The 21969-nt window shown below is 32.7% G+C and overlaps 1 protein-coding gene across 17 annotated transcripts in view; it reads right to left on the bottom strand.

Moving 5' to 3' along the window:
• LOC148281159 (transient receptor potential-gamma protein-like) overlaps nucleotides 1-21969 on the bottom strand; it is a 369353-nt gene that overhangs the window by 35734 nt on the left and 311650 nt on the right. For all 17 annotated transcript variants that reach the window (XM_088227186.1, XM_088227187.1, XM_088227188.1 and 14 more), the window contains 3 exons: nucleotides 16697-16839; nucleotides 10876-11065; nucleotides 2151-2333 (listed from right to left, as the gene is read on the bottom strand). In XM_088227186.1, the coding sequence (XP_088083312.1) occupies nucleotides 2151-2333; nucleotides 10876-11065; nucleotides 16697-16839 (516 nt within the window). The remainder of the gene's footprint in view (nucleotides 1-2150; nucleotides 2334-10875; nucleotides 11066-16696; nucleotides 16840-21969) is intronic.

Raw genomic sequence — 21969 nt, 5'->3', positions numbered from 1 at the left:
AGGTAAAACTATTGAAATATAAAATCAAGTGAAAGCAGTCGTTCTCATGGTATACTTCTTAGCGGTTTTTTAAAAGAAAATATTTGATTGTGGTTGAATGTTAACCGAAATGTTTATATTTTGGGAGCCATTTTTAACGAGTTTTAAATAACTCGCTATTGGAAAATGGGAATAAAGTAATAGATCAGGATTCTAACCTCGGGCCTCTGATTCGTGAGAATACGACAGGACCACAATCCAGTTCATTGCTCATTTGAGATTTTTATAATTATTTAGATTTAAAAACAAATGAAAGTATTTTAAAATGACTATTTATTATAGTGGTGTAAAGCGTCGATCCATTTTTATTCATATATATTATTTGCTATTACGATTTTAACACAGTTCTATTTTTTATTAAATTATATTGTATTTTTAAAAAAATATGTTGCTAATGCACCCATCTTTTCATTTTTATTTTTATACCAACTATACTTCTTAACACTGTTTCTATCTTTTATTTCTTTATATTGTATTTAAAAAAAAATTATATTGTTTATATATCTTTTTTTTTATATACCAACGTTACTTCTAAACACTGTTCTATCTTTTGTTGCTTTATATTGTATTTTTTAAATTTTATGTTGTTTATATACTCATATTTTATATAACTTTGAAGCGTGAAAAATTAATAAAATGAATAAATTATTGTGACTGATTTCAAAATTTACGTCAAATTTATGACAGCGATTTTAGGCTGTTTTCAAGGATGTTTGAAATATTATTGCACCAACTACATTTTATTTTATTTTTCCTTTGCATTTCGTTCCATGGATAGTGAAAAAAAATAGCAAAAATGTTTATTTAGATACTTCCGAAAATTCATTAGTGAAACCCCGGGAGGATTTTTGAATTCAGGTGAACATCGAAATATTCAATATACGAGTATTTTTACAGAAATATCCACACGAATACATTTTCACCAAAGCGTGATTCCTAGAATCAGACGCATGCTGGAAAAATATTTTTGGTTAAAATTCCAAAAAATTCACCAATAAATCAATTTAGTTTAAAAATAATAAAATTTGAAAATTTGGCAACAACTGACAGATTTATTGATAAGCTTGAACACATTAATGATAAATTGAAGAGAAATTCATTTCAATTTTAAAAAACAAATTACGAATCACTTTTTTGAAGGTTACCTAGGGAATATTTTTGTACGTTAGTTTTTGGATCGTCTGCGCAAAATGCGAAGAGAAGGCGTGAATTTTTTTCTTTATATTCGTGTCCAGTAAAAATTTACGACTCTTTGGGTAGCAGAAAGCTTGGAATATTACCCGGAGATACATGGGTCTTTATGTATGTTTACACGAAGCATTTCTCAATAGAGATACCCAAATTTGGATTATAAAATGGGGAGCGGCAAAAAATATTCGCGAAAGAGTTGAGCGAATTGGAAGGGATAGACTTGCTGAAACGGAATTTTCAGGGAGCATGTCAAATGAATAATATAATTGATTTGTGTTTGAATGACTGAAAAAATAAAGCACAAATGTTTATATCTGTTACGGATGTTTTCTAGCTGATAAATGATTATGGGTTCGCCGTCATTTGCAAAAATAACAACCGACAGGTATGTATGAGTTCAGGTTACAATATATCACTTTGTCGTACAAATAATTCAGAAATGGAGGTAAATTAAGCGCTCCCATTTTGAAAATAACGTTTTCGGTAATCAATATGTTGAAAAAGTACTTATGTAATAATTATGGAGTTAAATTACAAAATTTAATTATCTCAGATTTTAAGACGTTAGTGGCATTTTGTAATTAATTCATGTAATTTATCAAGGTAATACACGAGGGTAGTAAACATGAGTACGTATGTTCAGACTATTTATTTCTTTACACGAATAATAAAACCAAAAAATACATTGAAAAAACTGAGCCTCACTTGAAATACCAACGCATAAATCTTCATCAAATTACTGATATATCAGAAAAGAACTATGAAAGGGAGTCTGCTTAACTCTTCAAATGTACGTCTATCAACTTACGAAAGTAAAATGACTAAAATACGATTATTATACGATTATTTTGTAAATTTCGTTATTAGAGAATAAGTAACTTAACCAAAAGATAATTGTTTTGAATGCATGTTATGCATACCTTTTTCTGTCTAAGTTTGATGGCTAATTTAAGTCTATTCAGTTGCATTCGCTCTCCGTGTTCGAAGGCGGGACCGGTGGGATCGTGGTTGAGGAGGACTTCTAGTTCATGAGAACTTCTAGTGTGGTCTAGCAGCGCCGTAGCGAACTCTTGGCACTGCTTTCTGAGCTCCTGGTACTCAATCTGTAAAGAAGAATAATACAATAATTGAAATATAACACATATCTAGATTCGAACATAAATACTAATATTTTGAAGCGTCATTTGCTGTTTGGTAGATACTCAGAGTTTGGAGAAAACTATTCTCCTGGGAAGCGTCGAAGAGACAAGGTCGCGTGGATGTCAATCGACAAGATGGAGCGGCACAGTCACTGAGTTATCAGAATCATCACTGACGAATGCCTATAGAAGAGCACAATACCGTTCCAGATGGAGGGAGACAGTCTACAGACGAGCCATGCCTGGAGTCAGGCGTAATCACCATCCTCAGACATGAGGCACGGATTGAAGAGAGATACTTAGAACTAGGAGCGTGCGAGGACTTTTAAACTCTTAAAATACTGTGGTTACTAATTCCTTTGCGCACGGTGATGTAACATCGTGTTACCATAATCAAAAGACGGAATATTCTTAAGTTCAGACATTTGAAAAAAAACATGGAGATATACTGTCAATTAATTTCTTTTCCGTAATTTATAAAAATAAACATATACACCACCATTTTATACTTCGGCTATGTAATGAGAGGTAATAAATATGCCACACTTCAGCTTGTCAGAAGAGGAAGATTGAGGGACGTAGAGGGGTCGGAAAAAACAGCTTTCCTGGCTTCGAAAAATTTGAGTATGGACCAAGATTAGAACTGTTGAGGAGTTGTCAGCAGGATAGGGAAACTTTATTCCAAGTAGTCGCCAACTTCGGGGACACACGACGTAACACGCAAAGAAGAAGAAGAAACAGCTTTTTATTAATTTGTTGTATTCACAATATATTTGTGTAACATTTATTGACACACAAATCCCAACTCCAAGAAACGAAAGTCCTGTGTTGAATTGGGAAGAATATATTTATGCATAACACTTTAACAACATGCATATCTCCCTCACATATTATACAGAACAAAAACACCATTTAGTTAATTTATTAAATCTTCTAAAATAAACTTTTGTTTTTATGCTTTAATGTCCGGAATGTGGAGATTAGTCAATTCATCACATAACTTGGAATTCTTTAAGATAGATCTTCCGGATTTTTGTAGATCTCTTCGCCAATAAAACAGTGTGGGATGAAGATGGATTTGCATGGTTTGGCTCGAAGTCTTATATGTTTATCGTGTTTATGAATATATGGTATACCATTATTATTTATTTATTTATTTATTAACGGACATTGTCCATGTATACAATTTATAAGGTTTAAATATTACAATAAAAGAGTAGTTTAAAACATTTAAAGAAAAAAGAAAGAAGCATTGACAAACATAAGGGACATCGAGACAAGATCTGGACTATTTATTTAGTGCTCGTTTAAATCGTTGTAAACTTAAACCAAAAAAGTCCAGATCCTGTCTTGAGTTAACAATACGACAAAGGCGGGTCATTGGAGAATTTAGGCCATAGTTTGTTCTATGCTGATCGATGAACAGTACTTCATTGTTTCTCAATCTACGAGTCGGAATATTGAATTTTACTTGTCCCAGTAATGATGGAACATCGATTATACCATTTAGTATGCCGAACATATATATGGAGTCAATATTAGTTCTACGTTTTTGTAGACTAGAAATATTTAACATTGACTCTATTTCAGCATAAGAATAATTATCTCTCTCTAGTCCAAGCATCCACGCTATTTTTCGAAGCAAGCGATGTTGGACTGATTCAATGTGATTTATGCGATTGACATAGAATGGAGACCAGACCACTGAGGCATATTCAAGAAGAGGGCGAACAGTTGAGCAATAAAGAGTTTTGATTGTACGGACATTAGTAAAATCAGAGGATATTCTGTTAATGAAGCCAAGTAATTTCAGTGATTTATTTACTGTATTATCTATATGCTCGTACTGTATTATGAATATATGGTATACCATTATTATGAATATATGGTATATCATTATTTTATTGCCCTTGTTTGTCTTTGCCAAATAGTTTTATGTTATTTTTGTTTAGTTTCTTGTATATACGTTTCTTCACGTAACTGTTGTAATTAGCTTTGGCTGTATTGATAAAAAATAAATTTCAAAAATCATGGCAATTTAACATATAAAAAAACATACAATGAAAAAACGTTTGAAGTAGGTACATGAAATTATATGTTTATTAGATTAATAATTTAAAAATGTTTATTATGAACAGAGAGAAAACACAAAGGTTTCAGCTCTGTTACTTCACTAAAGTCAACAGATGGAAGAGTTGAGGAAATGGGGATGTTCAAACATGGGCAGAATAGTAAATGTTACGCAGTGTGTAAAGTGGCCACTTAAACCAGCCAATGACAGGTCATAAGCCCTAAAATGTCTAGACTTCCATATTCCCTTCTCAAAAATGTTTTCCCTCTCGGTTGAATAAATTTTAATATGAATAACTCTCTAGGGAGGAAATCCAGCTAGTCTGCAAGCATTTGAACATACTCAAACATTGTTGAAATATATACCACTTTAAGAAAATAAAAAAAATGGTATGGGTAGGTAAGAAGAAATTGCCTTAAGGCAATATTCCCACCCTAAGCATGTGTATATAAACTGTTTAAATAAATAAATAATTCAGTGCCTTGAGCACCATTAATAAAAACCATAATATAAGTACACAATGTGATAATTACAAAAAGAAAAACAAAGATATGCATGGTTAAATGGTGGACTTATTGCCACTAGCAATTTCTTCCAGCCTGACCAAAAACAAATAAGAATCCAATAATAATTAAAACCAAATTAAAAAAATTAACAGAAATATAAGAAGTAACAAAAACATATACAGTAAAAACACAATACCTTCATGATGTCTATTGCTTACATTATTTACAATTAATATATTTTAATTTATTCAATTGCATCTTCCAAATATTCATTTATACTATAGAAACGTTATTATTGAGTAAGAATAAAACTAACAGATAAAAATAATGAAATTCGCGTTGTAAAAATAACCCGCATCTTCATTTGTTTCAATTGTAAAAAAATATTTATTACGAAGTTAAAAATACCTATTATCCCCGGAAACCCTCCCTAATACCACGGGTGATTAATAGCGATTTGATTTTATACAGAAATGAGGCGAGTTAGGCCCCCGGCCACGTACAACGCATGCCGGGTTCTCATCCACACGTACACAACGTACTTACAAGTAGTATATGGTAAGTTGCTCCTACAATGCGGAATGGTTCGCCCACAATGAAACTTTTACAGGCGTCCCGTAAATTTGTTTGGGTAAATACGACTAATGACCGAGAGGAATATTATTTTTACAATTTCACAGCTATCATCTGGCATTTAGCAAAAGTAATGACAACAAACCCTTAATTCTAAAAACAAATAAATACTGTTATCTATTATCTATCTATATATATAAAAACGAATCGCCGTGTTGTGTCTCGCAATAACTAGAAAATGGCTTGACAGATTTACGTGCGGTTTTTTGCAGAATTTTCTGTTTCACGTACTCGAGGTTTACAGATAATAACATCTTCAATATGTTGAGTAGAAAAAAGTTAGAAGCATAAATGTGTTTTTATCAATTTTCCAGGGTTACATCCGACTGAAATGAATATTCAAACAAATTTAGAGAATGTTGTTTTTTTGTAAATTAAAAAAGTTTGTATTTTGACGTTAACAAACATCAATTATTTTTAATGTATACTGAAATGATTAATTTTCTAACAATTCCTTATGTCTACATGTTAACATATTTTTAATGGATTTTTAGTAATGTTTAAAGAAAATTAACCGACATTCGAGATATTTTTGAAAAACGGACTCTTACACATAATGCACCACTGCCGGTAAGTCAGAAATAATGTAGAACTATTACTAGTCGGTAAGTAGCGTAGAGTTTGACATTTGCAAAAAGAATTCTTTATTTGAAAAAATATTATTTCATGTTTTGAAATTCAACCACAAACAAGTACCAATGTACCTACCTATGTAATTAAATCCAATATTTGAATATTAAAAATGTTAAGTTTTGGAATTCAATCATAAACAACTACTTAGGTACCTAAATATCAATGAAAAGTATTTTTCCCTTTATCCGGACAGTTTTGGCACGTTTTCACGATACAACCACTCTCCTTTTATTATTATTTATTTATTGACGGACTTATACAGTCCATTCCAACAATGGTAAATACATTTTTTTTTTACTAAATACAGGTACAAATGAAATAAAATACAACGAAATAAAATTAAAGCTAGGACAAAAAAATAAAAAAATTACTACCTCAAGACAAGATCTGGTCTATCTTAGTTCTTTCTTTTCTTTTGGTTTAAAATTAAATGTCAAGGTTACATCGAAACACGGCTGACGATTAAAGAATGACTAAATTCGCGTTGGGCCTAGGTTGAGTGCTCAGGGTAAATCGCGCTCTGAATTTTTATAATTAACACATATTCCTGTATTTTCTCCATAGATTGTGGCACTAGAGTAGTGATTTTTGCACGATTTTGATTTAAGCACAATGAGGTCTCTTAGCCGATCACACGTGGAGATAAAACAAAAACAAACCCTTATTATGTACATATAAATAGCTTTAAAAAGCCTAAAATAAATAACGTGGGTAATTAATTACGAAAAAAATGTTTGTTCAACCAGCTAATAGTAGACAAGCTAAAGTTCGGGCAGGACAACGTCTGTCGGGTCCGCTTGTTATATATATAATTCCTCTGTACGTGTGATGTCACTGAACTCCTCCTAAACGGCTTAACCGATTTACGTGCGATTTTAAGAGAAATATAGATCTTTGCGCTGTGCGTGTTCGTTGATATTAAAATCTTCAATCTAATGTGTAAAAAATAAATAAGGAGCATTCTTTTTTATTCATCGATCTACTAGGGTGGCGTTCGAGGACTTTTACAATTTACAAACAGCATTTGGTTTTTGTGGATCTCAATCAGATTCTTTCCTTAAATTCCTTATAATTTCTACTCATTTATTTCTTTTTACTGGATTTTATGTAATGCTAAAATAATATTAAATTCAATACATTTAAAAAAATCGTATTTCTACATAAGTACACCCCTCTGTTGGTGAGAAGATCGGAGTTTGACGTTTCCAAAAAGAATGCCATATTTTTAAAAAGATTTTTTTTATGTTTTGGAATTCAACCGTAAACAAGTACCTAAGTACCTACTTTAATTCAATATTTGAATATTTTTAATTTTTAGTTTTGGAATTTAAACACAAACAAGTACCTCGGTATTTATTTATTATTTTTTTTTATACTTTATATACATATACAATTAATATAAACGTAAAGGGCGGATATATTGCCTTAAGGCATTTTCTTCCTACCTACCCAAACCGTTCAGTTTGAAAAAATTACAAGTACATAGACATATTGAATCTTACAATTTTATGCAAAATTTAAAACCTACTTATCAATAAATAGTCTTTTTTCAAGGTAATAGGAGGCAAGCCAACGTTCAGGCAGGACAACATCTGTCGGGTCCGCTAGTGCCTTATAAATTATTTATGGATTACTAAAATTAATGTCAACTAGTATATAAAATATTTGAATGTATTGCTACACCAACCGCAGCGTATCTTGGTCATTTTTGCCACATGAAGGTAAGATGATCAATCTTACGCTTTAGGCGTCAGTCAAGGGACTATGAAATATTCTGGTGTGAAAACACCCTTTAAAATAAATCTTTTTGTCAATCGTATCGCAAATCGAACCCGAGACCTCTTGCATGGTGAACAAACGCGCTGACCACTAAACCGCGAGGTTGGCAAGTAATATAATATTAATAAATAAATAAATATTAATAAATGATAATTGTAAGCAATCGAATTTAATTTAATAGTTGAACACAATATGAATACGTATAGATAAAAGAACACAAAGATATTATTTTGAGAAGACGCCATCTATAGAAAATCCTTAAAACTATTTTATGATGTAATATTTACGAGTTATCGTAAGAGCTGAAGTTATTTTTCTTTTGAAATATTGAATATACAATATTACTATTAGATAATTCAATTTTGGGGGCCCGAGAAGAGAAGAACTTCCTGGCTGAAGAACGCAGTGGTATATCAAGTCGTCAGTGGAGCTTTTCTGGGCAGCCGTAAATAAAGTAATGTTGGCCAACATGACCGCAGACGTCCGATAGTGGACATGCACCCAGAGAAGAAAAATTAAAATAGCAACATGTCATGTACAAAAAATGAATTTATTTTGTGGCTGACTGTGAAATTACCACCTAGCTGAATAAAAATAATGATTCAATAATACAAAGAATGCATAATTTTATGTTGAATAATACAAGGCTAGCACATTAAAAGGCTTGTCAGTACCGAGGTTTGTAAACAAGTATGGCCGAAGAACACTTCATTATACAATTACTAAAATTTTCAATAAGATTCCTAAGCGGATCTTTAAAAAAGTTGACAAAATTTTTAAGAAAAAAAAAATTATGGCTAAAATGTTACTAGTACTACTACTACTACCATCACGCCATTTCTCTATAGGGATAGGCAGAGATAATGGACCGCCACATACGTCTATCCTGGCATACATTCCTAGCTTCTTCCACATTCATACATCTTATCATACATGCCCTTCGGTTCAGTTTGCTTTTGACATGACCAGACTTAAGATTTTGGTTTATCTGATCATGCCCCGTCTTCCTTGGTCGTCCTCGTCTCACGTTACCGTTCATTTTTGCCATATATACTTGTTTTACCATTCTTTCGTCGTCCATTCGTTCTACGCGACCAAACCACTTCAGAGACCCTTTCTTAATCTTATCAATTATGTTATGCTAACATGTAACAAGGCTTTATATTGATTATTATTTCATGTTAATAGTCATCTATTTATTTTTTTGTAAAAAAATGTTGTGTAAAAATATGTATGCTTTTAGTTCTTAATAATGTTCACATTACTTTTTAAATTTATAAAATTTCTCTAACGTTTTTCTTTGTAAAGGAAAAATAAGAAACCTGCCGACAAGCCGGTTTCACGGTTTAGTGGGTTTCATTATTTTTATTTTTATATTTTCTGTTCTTGTTTACCTTCTTAAATAAAAATAAATACAAAAAAAATGTGTCCAAACGGAAAGAAGAGTACCGTTCTGCATGAATTAGAATCTGAACCCTGGTCTAGTGTGTCTGACACGATGACTACATTAAGGTAAAAATCATTACAAAGTAAATCGAGTGGAGATTAGTAAGCCTCATGGTCTTGTGGTGTGCACGTTTGCCTGTCATGCCTGAAGTCCCTGATTTGATTTTCGGCTAGGTCGATGCTGGCATTGTGAAATATTGATTCAATATGTAGTTTTTTGCTGTAATACTTCATGGCCCCTGAAGTGAAGCTTGAAGCGTGCGATTGATCATTTTAATCTTCTTCTGTTAATAGCATGATTATGGAATTAATATTGTGAGTTATTGCTGTTTTCGTTCGACGTCTCTTAGCTTCAATTCGTGTGGCACTCAATTTCCTTGCTTTTTAATAATTCCGAATGCTTTCGAACGTTTGGAAACTGTTGTTTGATCAACTAATGATTCTGCAAATTCATTTTGTATCTGACATGAGTCTTTATCGAGTAACACTTCTAATTCTTCGTTTTCAAACTTTTTCGGTGCGCAAAAGCGTTTTTTATTTTCAAAATCAAAATGATTATTTTTAAAGTATCAAAACTCATATTTGCATATTGTTTCTGACAGAGCATGGTGGCCATAAGTCTCCACAGGAATTATATGTGTTTCAACTGCAAATTAAGAAAAAAGTGATGCAGTAAAATTCCTCGGTAATACTCCGATTTTTGGCACGAAATTCGCATGTTTAGCGCTATAAAAAAATGTTGTTAACACTTCGGCAGAATAACACAAAATATATTGTCATTTCAAGCCTAATAGTGGTGCTTTACGATGAAGTTAGCTGTACTTATTGACATATACAATACACACATACATGCCCTAGACCCTCAAAAATGATGACACTTAACTCATGCCCAAACACTCAGTCATGCCAACGCGTACTTATTTAGTCGTTCTTCGACCGCCAGCCAGGCGTGACGTTTACAATCGAAACCAAAATGCCTGCTCGTGTCATGAAAGCGTGTAAAAACTTTTCGGATAAAAAATGTAAAAAGGATTGTGCAAGTTTTCACCGGTAAATATTTGTTCATGAGTGATTAACAAAGCTTAAAACAATTAATAAATATTATTTTTTGTAAACGTCAAACTACGCCTAGCGGCGCGATTGCGAAGCTCCTTTTATTTACAGGGGTGTATATGTAAATAAAACAAAAGCAATCAATGATGTGAGTCATGACCGTAGTTAAAATTATTATCGCTGATAAGCTGCGATTAAGTGACAAACTAAAGCCCTATGCACCATTGGGTATGAGTGAGAGAATGATGATGCCATCACCGATTTAAAAAAAAAAATGGAAAATAAAGTAAACATATACTTTTTTCTGTTTCTTTGTTACTGGAAACCATATTTTTATTCGAGTCAAGGCATGGCGTAATCTATTTTTTTATGGGGGTCAACTTACTTTGAATTCGTGCTCCATAAAGCTGAGCCTTCTGAGTTCCCAGGAGAGCTCGAAGGCGGTGAGGATGGGGTCCTTGGACGACAAGGCTATGAGACTTGGGCTGGCGAGGGCGCGGTACGCGTTTATCCTGGACCGGGAGTGCCTCAGGGAGTCTTCCTGACGTGACGTCACGCACTCGTCACATCCGCACCTGAAGAGAGAAACAAATAGTTTAATCAATCAAAAATAATAACGGTAAAAATAATCCTCAAAGAATCAAGATGGCTGTTTTGATTGCACACGTCGATTTCACGGTCAATTTTTTACTAATCAAATAACTTTTTATACAACCCATTTCACATTTATTATTTAAATCCATACAGCAAGATAAAATAAGGGTGTAAGGATACTTATTTATTATTTTCTTTCTATATTTTTATAATTGAGTAAAAAAAACGCAAAAGAAAATTAAGTTGAGATAAGTCGGTCTCGTTGTATGAAATAGAACCAGAACCCAAAATGAGAGTTTTCGGCTCGATGGCTACTCTCTGCTTGAGGTCCTAAGTTAGATCCGTGTCAGGGTGGACATAAAACATTTATTTATTAACAGCCAAAGCCGATTTGTACAAATTGTATAACATAGTTAAAAAGTAATGAAATATAAGATACATATTACGTTTATAAATCATTGATCAGATCAAACATAAAGTTTATTTGTTTAAGGTGAATCGTCATTATAGTGTTTCATTATCCCTGAACTGGTATCTAAAGCATAGGACTGATCACCTTACCTTCCTATAACAAATAATCGAGATACGCTGCATTTGGTTAACAATCAGAAGGTTTCGGATTCGATTCCCGGTAAGGGCACAAAAAATAAAATGTGATTTGTATCAAGCCTTGGCGTTTTTTGCTGTTTGTGAGCTTCCTGACTTGTGGAGCAAAAAACAAACAATCCAGTGCTCTATGCATCACTGGATACGGATACGGGTTGAATTATGATGATGCTAAAATCTCTTTCACCGAAATAAATAATTAAGTAAATGTTGGACTCATTGCGCTCTGCAAGTTTTTCGTTAAAAAAATATAAATGGCGTTACGCCGTAAGCGTTGAAATGCATCATCCGATCTCTACCAAACGACGGTTTATTTTTGCAGGCTTTATTTTGCTGAAGGGGGTTACTAAAGGGGGAAGGCTGACTCTGATAAATGGAGAGAATTTGTCAGTAAAATCTGAACATAAAAATCGTTGATCGACGCCGTAGGAGATGAGGGTGGCTTCCTTATCTGACCTATTCTAGATTTGAGTTCAGTTAACGCGCTAACCACGCATTTTCCTTAGACACTTAAGAAAGCGAGGGTTCTTATTTTCAAATTGTTAAGGGTTGTAGACAATACGTATTCAACTTATCTTAAAAATATGTACGTGGTTCTGGTACGGAGAAAAAGCCATATTTAAACATTTATTAAAATAAATATTTGTGAAAAAAGCGTTGTAAATTTACATAATACTCACACTTATTAAATAAAATCGTATGAATTAAATAACTACAAAGAAAAAATATAGAATAATTACAATAGAATATAGAATAAAAAAATGATCAAAGCACGTCATTTCATTGGTATTGGTAAGATGAACTTATTCAATATAAGTTTCACAAGGTGGATTTTTTTTGGTTGTCACATTTTGAAAATGATAAAAAAATATTCTAAAAAAATAATACGTTTTCCGCTACCGAAAAGACAATTTTTTTTTTTAGGTATTGTTATTAAATTGATTAATGAATTTTCAAGATATCTGATATAAATATAAAAAAAAACTTTTTTTTTGTGTTTATTCATTTATACATTACTTTGCCAGTACAGCACTATGTTAATAATAAAATAATAACTGTGCCTTAAAGCTTAAATGCTAGAAGTCACTTTTGGTAAATTGTTCAGGAGAGCGCGAGCGGTTTGAAGTTGTAAAACTGTTTCAAATGTATCTCTCGAAGTAAAAACACAATTTATTGCTGGTTTTTTGGATTTATAGGCTTTTGATAAGAATATTTAAAAAAAATAAATTTAAAGGATGGACTATCAAATAACTATGGGACTTCAATGTTTTTTGTTCTAACCACCCTGCGCCCTAATTCCTCCTCGGACTTTGGTAGTAAAAATAATGAACAAAAGAATATATAGTAAGATAATATAATAAGAATATTGAACGAAAAACAATGTATTTATAATTTTTTTTTAGGCAAAAACATTAAATTACGTGTCATTAATTAAGACATAGATTATTTATGAAAACAACAAGTAAATATAAATTTAATGAAATGATATTAATAGCAACAAAACAGTAATTAAAAGTAAACAGCATGTGAAAAAAAGCAAAGTAAAATAATGAATTTAAGGGCAAAAGAAATGACATAATGGTTAAGTGTTTAAGTTTGTAAGTGAAAATTCTTGATGGAAGTTCATTGTAATTTATTATGTAAATAAAAGACGAGTGATACTTTAATCCACCGATTTGGAATATCCAGTGACCGGTTTCATCGCTTTCGCGACATCTTCGAGACTGGTATCTTTATTAAGGAGTTCAATGTATTTATATAAAACAGAGGTAAGGATAGATTATTCAAAATTATATGACAGTAAATTAAATAAAGTTATTTTTATCTTAAGGATCATTATCAAAAAAAAATTTTTTTGGGTTAACTAATGAGTTGATATAATGCTATTTTAATGAGTTTAATAAAATAATTGATCACATTAAAATAACATTATATGTCGCGAAAGCGATGAAACCGGTCACTGGATATTCCAAATTTGTGGATTAAAGTATCACTCGTCTTTTATTTATATAATATATGGTTAAGTATTGTTAATTATGACAATAAGACTTAATCTTGTGCAAAATTCCTCGCAGCGTCAGTGGTAGTTTGTTATAAAAATTGTAGAATTAATTCAGTTTCAGTGCTGCAGAGCAGCGTTTATTTTATAATTAAAAAATACATATAATAATTTGTTACCCACTAAGTCTAAAGACTTTTCGGTGGGACACATTTTTTTTTATGACAGGTTTATGTTACATTTATTTTATTTATATTTTACAGGTTTATTTATAAACAGGCACTATAAAGTATCTAGAAGATATTTCTTCAGTTCTTTTTTTTTCATTTGAAGATTTTTCATGTTAATGATGGTTTGTGGGAGATCATTGAACAATCTTGGAACAACGCAATTTAATGTTCGCTCTCCGAAGTGATTTGTAATTCGGGGAACAGACAGTGAGCCCTTAGTTTTTAATCTAGTGTTGTGAGTGTGGGAAACTCTTTTTTTATATTCCGGATCAACAAAGTGATCTACAATCAATTTATAGTCACAAAGTTGTTTTACCGGCAGTTCCACTGCTTTAATACCAGCAAACCGTTGACTATTGTTGAAAGCATGAGTATTGATATGACCGTTGACTATGTATGAGTATCCTCTTTTCACCTTCTTGAAGACTCACATGGGTGGAAAAAAAATTATAACCGATGAGGAGGTGAAACAAGAGGTCTTGAAGTGGACGAAGGAGATGGCGGGATAGTTCTATAAGGAGGGCATCAAAAGGCTTGTGTCATGACTTACAACCTGCATAGAACGGGAAGGCGACTACGTGGAAAATAAGTAACATTTATACAAACAATGTGCTGTAATATTTTTTTAAATATATTTTTTTAATACAAAAATTGAGTACTCTTACTTTCTGGATATGCCTCGAATTTAAAATGTATTCATACTTGTTTTCGTAACAAATTATTGTCGACTATATTTTAAGGATGTCCAAATATTTGTAGACAGGGCTGGATTTTCCATTCTAAGAAGTTATCACGATTGAAAGTGAGTAAGAGGATCACGTAAACCAGCTTATGGTCATTAGCTTTGTAAATGCCAAGACTTTTTTTATTAATTTTAACTTTAAAATCATACTTGATGCCGGACGATTTTGTACATTGTTTTTCTGGCACTTTCTCGCAAAAGTCTCCCCAATATTTTACGAAAAAGACAACTGCACGTCGGACTAAAATTGACGTTTCGTTGTCCCGTTTTTCGCACCCCAAAACATAACCGATTTTGTATTTTTTTAGAAACAACATCAGAATAAATTTTTCTGTATCAGTCAGTACCTTTTGAGATTTTAAAAAATAGTTTTATTATTTGTATACCGTGCGTCTGAAAACAGCATTGAAAGCATCTATCACATACCCGAATCCGTTTTAAAGACTAAATGTCTTTCTTCGGATTCACTCATACAAGCAAGCAATTTTTTTTTTCACAACGAATTGATTATATTTCATCCTTTACTTACCAAATTCAGTAAGAAAAAGCACGAACAAATATTTACAATTACAACTTTCAATGCCCCTTTAATTATCGCTCTAAAACCACCTCTCATCGTCTACAAGGTAGGGACAAAGGGAAGTATAAATAAAATAAATAAATAAATGCTTCACCCATTTCAAAGCCCTTTATATCGACAGTGATAAGAAACGTTAGTTACTACTCTCTGGAGCACCAGAACGCCCCCAGGTGACACTTAAGGCCAGTCACCGGCAACGCACCCAAAAGCAGCAGACTTACCCAAAGACTACTGGTTGCAAACAAACTTTTGCCACCACTCATACCTACTCAAACTGTAATTTTTGAAGAATTTTACCTCATCAAACGAAAGCAATAAAAGAAACGTATATTCCGTGCTCAGGGAAGTCCTCAGGAAAAGATGTCCACTGACAGGGGCACCCGCAATCCAAAACCTCAGTCCCCAGACACGTCCAGTGACTCCTGTTTAGTAAAGGATTAATAACTCCCACCTTCCCTTAGATCGGGACAAAGACGGCACAGACATGAGTTTCGCACCTCGACTAGCATGGATCCATTTCTCCCGTATATGTGTAATCTACTGGTGCAGTAGGCCCAGGAGTTATCTCGGTCGAGATCGAGGGGCCCCGAACAGGTCCCACTTTTGAACCAACCCCTCCACAAACGCCGAAAATGCCCTCAAGTTGCTCCTATTTGCCACTAGATCGGTACACCAAACAGGTCTCGGCACACTGCTCAGACTACAAACCATCATGTCCCTCTCCATGTCCAGGAGTGGGCAATCTCACAGAATATAGGACGCTGTTTGACGGAGTTCACTGCAAGCACACGCTGCACAATGCACTTGACCCAAATCAAAAAGTTTTGCGCCAAACTCGCCGTGTCCTGATAGCATCTGAACCATGTTTTGGTTCAAGCAACTCGTACCTAACTTCAGTCTCATCGAGATGTCAGTGAAAAACAAGTATGTCCACCTGAAAACAGCAGATAACAGCAGATAAAACTGGGCGCTTTTAAGGGTTTTTGGATGGTTCTACTTCCCACAGTAAACAATTTATTAAAAAAAACAAGATAGGAGCACGCCAATAGAAAATATCTATATTGTTTACAAATTATTGCACTGGCGCCATAGAGAAAATACGGGAATGTATTTTTGTATGAAGATTTCAATTCATCCTCATCATGGAATCCGAACCTGATGGCCCATATGATGCTGCATTAAAAGATACAGCGTATTTCGATCATCTGGAGGTAAGGTAATTTAGTCTTACGCTTTAGATGCTAGTCCAGGGAATGCGAAAAATGGCCGTGTAAAAGTTGCCTATTCAGGATTTTTATCTGAGAGCAGCCGTCAAGTCGAAAACACTCGTTCAGGGTTCTGGTTCTATTTTATACGCAGTACTATATTCATTATCCGCCTGGACACAGAAAAACATTTTGTAACCCTGTCGGTACATTTTTTTTGCATTTCAGAGGACAGCTTTAATGAATTTACCTGACGTCATGGGGCATGGGTAGGGTAGCTCCTCGGTCCAGAAGGATCTTGATGATCTCATAATTGTCTCTGTGGGCAGCCAGGATGAGAGGAGTGATGTCGGGGGTGAAGGTGGCCGTGTCGGGGGGCAAAGCCTCCCAACTCTAGAAGAAAAAGGAACAGAAATTAGAAAATACTGTCTCCTAAAATTGGCACTTATTGATGACAGGGAAAACAGAAAGGCGGCGTATTTTGATTATTAAAGTCTATAATTTCACGAATGTTGAGGTAAGTACATAATTTCATCAGAAAAAATAATCAAATAAATTTTTGTCTAATGCTCCACCACCCTACCATTTTCTTTCTGAACCTAATGGTACATAGGGCACTTCATTGGTACACTTATCGCGGCGTAGATTGATATTTCTGTTACATTAATGTAAGATAATCTGTCTTACACTTCAGGTGCCAATCCAGGGACTACGAAATATTATAGTGTAAAATTAGATTTCTAAATAAATATTTTACATTAACCGTGTCGGAAATTGAAACAGAGACCTCTTGCACGATAGGCAAACTGAGGGCTGATCATTACACCACGAGCTGAATTTTTGATGTCAGTTGATTGGAATTTTTCTTGAATTAATTAACGAGTATAATTTGATTCATTAAGTTTTCTGACCTAGTTTTAGTTTGGCATATCGCAACTGTATATAACATTTTTAAATATGATAATTATTTGTTCTTAATTTAACGCTTTATAATATCACATTTTCCCTCAAAATGCCCTCAAAAACCCTTATTTTACTAAGAATGCTGATGATGGCCAATTACTTAAGTATATTTAAGTGATTTGATTACATGACTCAAGTCTTAAATCACTTTGACGTATCACATTTATATAAATCACTTGATCCTTGACCACTTTGAAAAATCACTCTTTAATTGTGTTCATAAAACCTATTAGAACCATATAACGTTTCGGCTTTACGAGACCTAAAACAATTGGTTATTTTTTAATTCCTAAATTTAAAACAATAGAACATCATTATATTAACAGAGATATATTTTTATTTGATAATGTGAATAAAGTAAACAAAAAATACATTCAGAATTACAAAATAATAAAAAAATGAAAGAAGTTAAAAATGCTATTCATAACTCTTTTTTGTATGGCACTTATTAAAAACACTATTTTTTTATTTTATAAAAAATAATTGCGCTTTCATAATAAACCCAAATAGTTCAATTTTAACTAGTTGTAATCTATCACAAAATGAGAATCAGGATAGGGTAGAGCGGGGTTCGAACCTCGGACTTCTGATCCGTGAGTCCGTGACACTATCCGTGGAACCGCAATCCGCAATCCGCAAAAAAAATGCTAGAAAATTTTCCTAGCAGTTTCACTAGATACAAAAATATCTGCTTCATTGGTATATATATATCAACCTATATTACATAAAAATTTAGGTTCTTTATGTACGCATCGATCCATGGAAAGACAGATGCTCGGTGTATGTTTAAGAGACAGAGTAAGACATGAAGAAATAAGGCGCCAAACTGGAGTTGTGGATATCATGAATCGTGCAGCGAAATTGAAATGGCAGTGGGCAGGACACTTGGCGAGACAAAGTGATGGCAGGTGGACACCCAGAATAATAAAGTGGAAACCATGGGCAAAAAAAAAAGTGTTGGAAGTTCACAGAAAAGATGGGTCAACGACATTGCCTCTATGGCCGGTAAAACATAGATGATGAAATCGGGTGGTAGGAAGGAATGGAGACGTTTGGAAAAGGCCTTTATCCAGCAGTGGAGAGAATAAGGCTGAAGAAGAAGAAGAAGAAGAAGAAGAAGACGTTTGTGGCCGCAAATCTCGGAAAGTAATCTGTGGATTAACTCAAAATTTGTAAAGAACATTGCATTTTAGTAGAATAGTGTTTCTATGTACTTTTTATTCGGAAGTTCTAACGGAAACGCAACATTCTATGCGGTTTTAATTGACTCATAATTTGTCATAGTTCACAAGTTCTGAATGACAGTTCTACTCAGTTCTGTCATTTTACCCATTTTAGTCAAAGTTACAAAACTTAATTTCCCGTACAATTAAGAAACAAAAAGAATTTGATAGGATTTAAAAATCGAATTATATCTGAAAAATGACTTTACTACGTATTTCATCTTGTTATTTATTATTATACTTCATCGTATTTTCAATAACTTATCTTCTTTTGACACAGCGAAGCATGGCCGGGATCAGCTAGTTATATAAATATATACATATATAAAGACATCAGCCTTTATCAAGGCTACTTCAGGTATCCAACTTGGCTTGAAAAATGTTATATAAATTTAGCATTTATTAGGATATTTGATATGGCTAGGTAATTCCCACATAAACTACAAGTCAACAACATGGTGATTCAAACTAATTTTGACGAGTGAAGAAAACTATTTGGTAAGATTTATTACTAATATTATATAAAACATTTTTTTTCTACTGCCTACCCCAATTAAAAACTCTGTGCACGCGACTGCATATGCACTATAATTATGTATTATTATAACAAGAATTTCAATTAAGATCATACATGGAAACGAGGAATAAGAAACCAATCGTCCATGCGCTCTGTAGCTGCAAGACGTTCTGGGATGTTTATTTATTGTACAGCGCCTTTGAGAAATTTTACAAAAATGACACTATAAAAATGATCCAAATAGATGATAATAATAATATATTGTAATAAAAATGAAGAAATTACAAAAATAAAATACCGAAAAACATTTATAGTTTATTTTTTGCATGGACTTTTTTTATTGTATGTCATTTTATATGTTGATATGCCATGTATTTTGAACGAATGTTTTTGTTACGTATAATATATATTGTAAAATGTATGTTGTGAAAGTGTTATATATATATTCTTCCCAACTCAACAAAGGACTTTGGTAGTTTGGTTCCATGGACTTTGGGATTAGTGTCCAATAAATGTTACAAATATCGTGAATAAAATAAATAAACAAATAAAAATATAATAATGTTTAAAAAATAAAATTATAAATAACGAACTAATAAATTAAATAAAATTGAAATTAATAAATGATAAAAAAAAAAATCGCAACTTACAATCCGAATTTCAAAACCTGAAACTAAGTAAAGAAAATTACAGATCAAAAAAATAGAAAAAAAAATATGAAAAATAATCAATAATTATTGAAAGCAGCATTAAATTCTTATTTTTAAGACCGCGTCTAGCTGATTTCTCTACCACGTGACAGCAAAGATGAGAACAGTAAAGCTCCCTTATTTTTGTAAGGGTTGCTAAATGGAGGAACAGATTGCCTAAGGGTTGCCGCATAGTGATTCCGACTTCGGTAAATATATTCTACAGACTATTTCACCAACCAAAGAAATACATTTATAGAAAATGAGTATCATCTATCTCGCAAATAGAAACCAAAACGAAAATCGACATTCAACAGCTAGGAATGAATTTTGTGGCAAAATGCCGATGATCCTGGATTTATTTCACTACAACCTGCAATGATATATTATGAGGAAGTTTAGTGGTTAAAAAAAACTAAATTGTTAATGTGCCATATAACTAGACGGATTTTTTTTCTTTTTATGTATCGTATTATCATCGCTAGGAAGTTTTGTGATTATGAAAATCCCCACCAAAACTACGAAATTACATCGCCCGCAACTTCATGAGTTCTGGTGGGTGAGCGATCATAACACCATCTGCAGCACAATCACAAATGACTACCGACGTGCTAATTAGCGGCGTGATAACAATTTTTCACCGTGGTTGTTTATCGTGCGCGGTCACAATGAAGCGGTCACAATGATTATTATATTGTTTTAATATTGTCATACTTCAACTTGATGCTTGGCAACACCTAATATTAAATGTAAAAATTCAAAATATTTACGTTTTACAACGCATAATCAATCACATATTTTAATTTTACCCTTGTAAATATGGAGAATATTCCTAAACAGTAAGTAAAATAATTTAGTTTAATTTTTTGTTTACAATTTATCATGCTATTTATTTGTTTTGAATCAAATTGAGAAAGCTATTAAAAGAAACAATTGTTGAAGACGTGTGGCGTTTTGCAACGCGACCGTGATAACTTCAGCGTATTCATAATTATTCGTTGTGATCGCTCAAATACTTAGCACGTTTTTTAGCACGTCGATAGTAATTTGTGACTGAGCCCGGTAAAACATAACTGTAATATAAACGGTAAAACACAACTGGCAAGAAGCAAAGAAGCAAAGAAAACATGGCTTTTACTGACGGTTGTTGTACGAACTGCTGGCTTAGAGACATTCTCCGCATCGTTTGACATGATCAGATTAGTTAAACAGTTTGTTTTTATTTTTGACAGTTAAAAGTCGAACCCCGTACAGTTATAATTTGTACTTAAAACACGCCAAATGCTGGAAAACATCCTTCCCCGAAAACCGGAAATTTGTTGCCGATTGCAATCATGATCGCCCATGGTTGCCACAACAACACAACACAACAACGTTATTATTTATTAACTATTGCAAACCCGTGGTCACATAAACCTGTGACGTTGCACATTAGTTCATTTTAAATATTTATTTATACATTTTTAAGAAACTTTGCAGTACAATTTATTGTCAAAATTCTCGAACGGTAGCTCAATATAACTCACCTATTGTTAGATTACAGAATACCGGGAATGAATATGCATCACATTTTGATATATTTAGTTTATCTCTGCCTAACTTAAAAAATAAAGTGACCAACATATTTTTATCAAAAAGAGCAAATCATCTTCAGAAGATTAGGTTGGAATAGTTATAATTTGATTGATTAATGTATTTTGTTATTGTATAATTTCTTTAATATATGTATGTATTTCAAGTAATTAATAATGTGTACAGTACGAGTATATTAATATTTCATCTTCGTTTTTTTTTTTTTTTAATATTTTTATTTCTAAGCACTCTTTATACCACATATATGTAAATGGCAGAAATGCCGTATATAAATAAATAAATAAAAATAAAAATAAACAATCAAACGCTATAATTTTTACCGCGTGTAAGAAAAAAATATATTTAATTTCCCATTGCACTTAACTTCCTCATTAAATAGACACATTAAAAGCCCAAAAAAAAAAGGATTTCAATTCGTAATTTCTTCTCCTAATTTTCCAATGGACTTATGTTGTAGTAATACATAACGCTATATAGAAAAATGTCACGTGTGATGAGAAATTGAATTACTAACTTTTTTGGTGAAAAAACAAAGATT

Source organism: Micrasema longulum, unplaced genomic scaffold (assembly GCF_059751315.1).
Source record: "Micrasema longulum isolate JH-2025_06_02 unplaced genomic scaffold, ASM5975131v1 h1tg000490l, whole genome shotgun sequence".
Taxonomy (NCBI): Eukaryota; Metazoa; Arthropoda; class Insecta; order Trichoptera; family Brachycentridae; genus Micrasema; species Micrasema longulum.
This window is presented reverse-complemented; position numbering and strand designations above follow the sequence as displayed.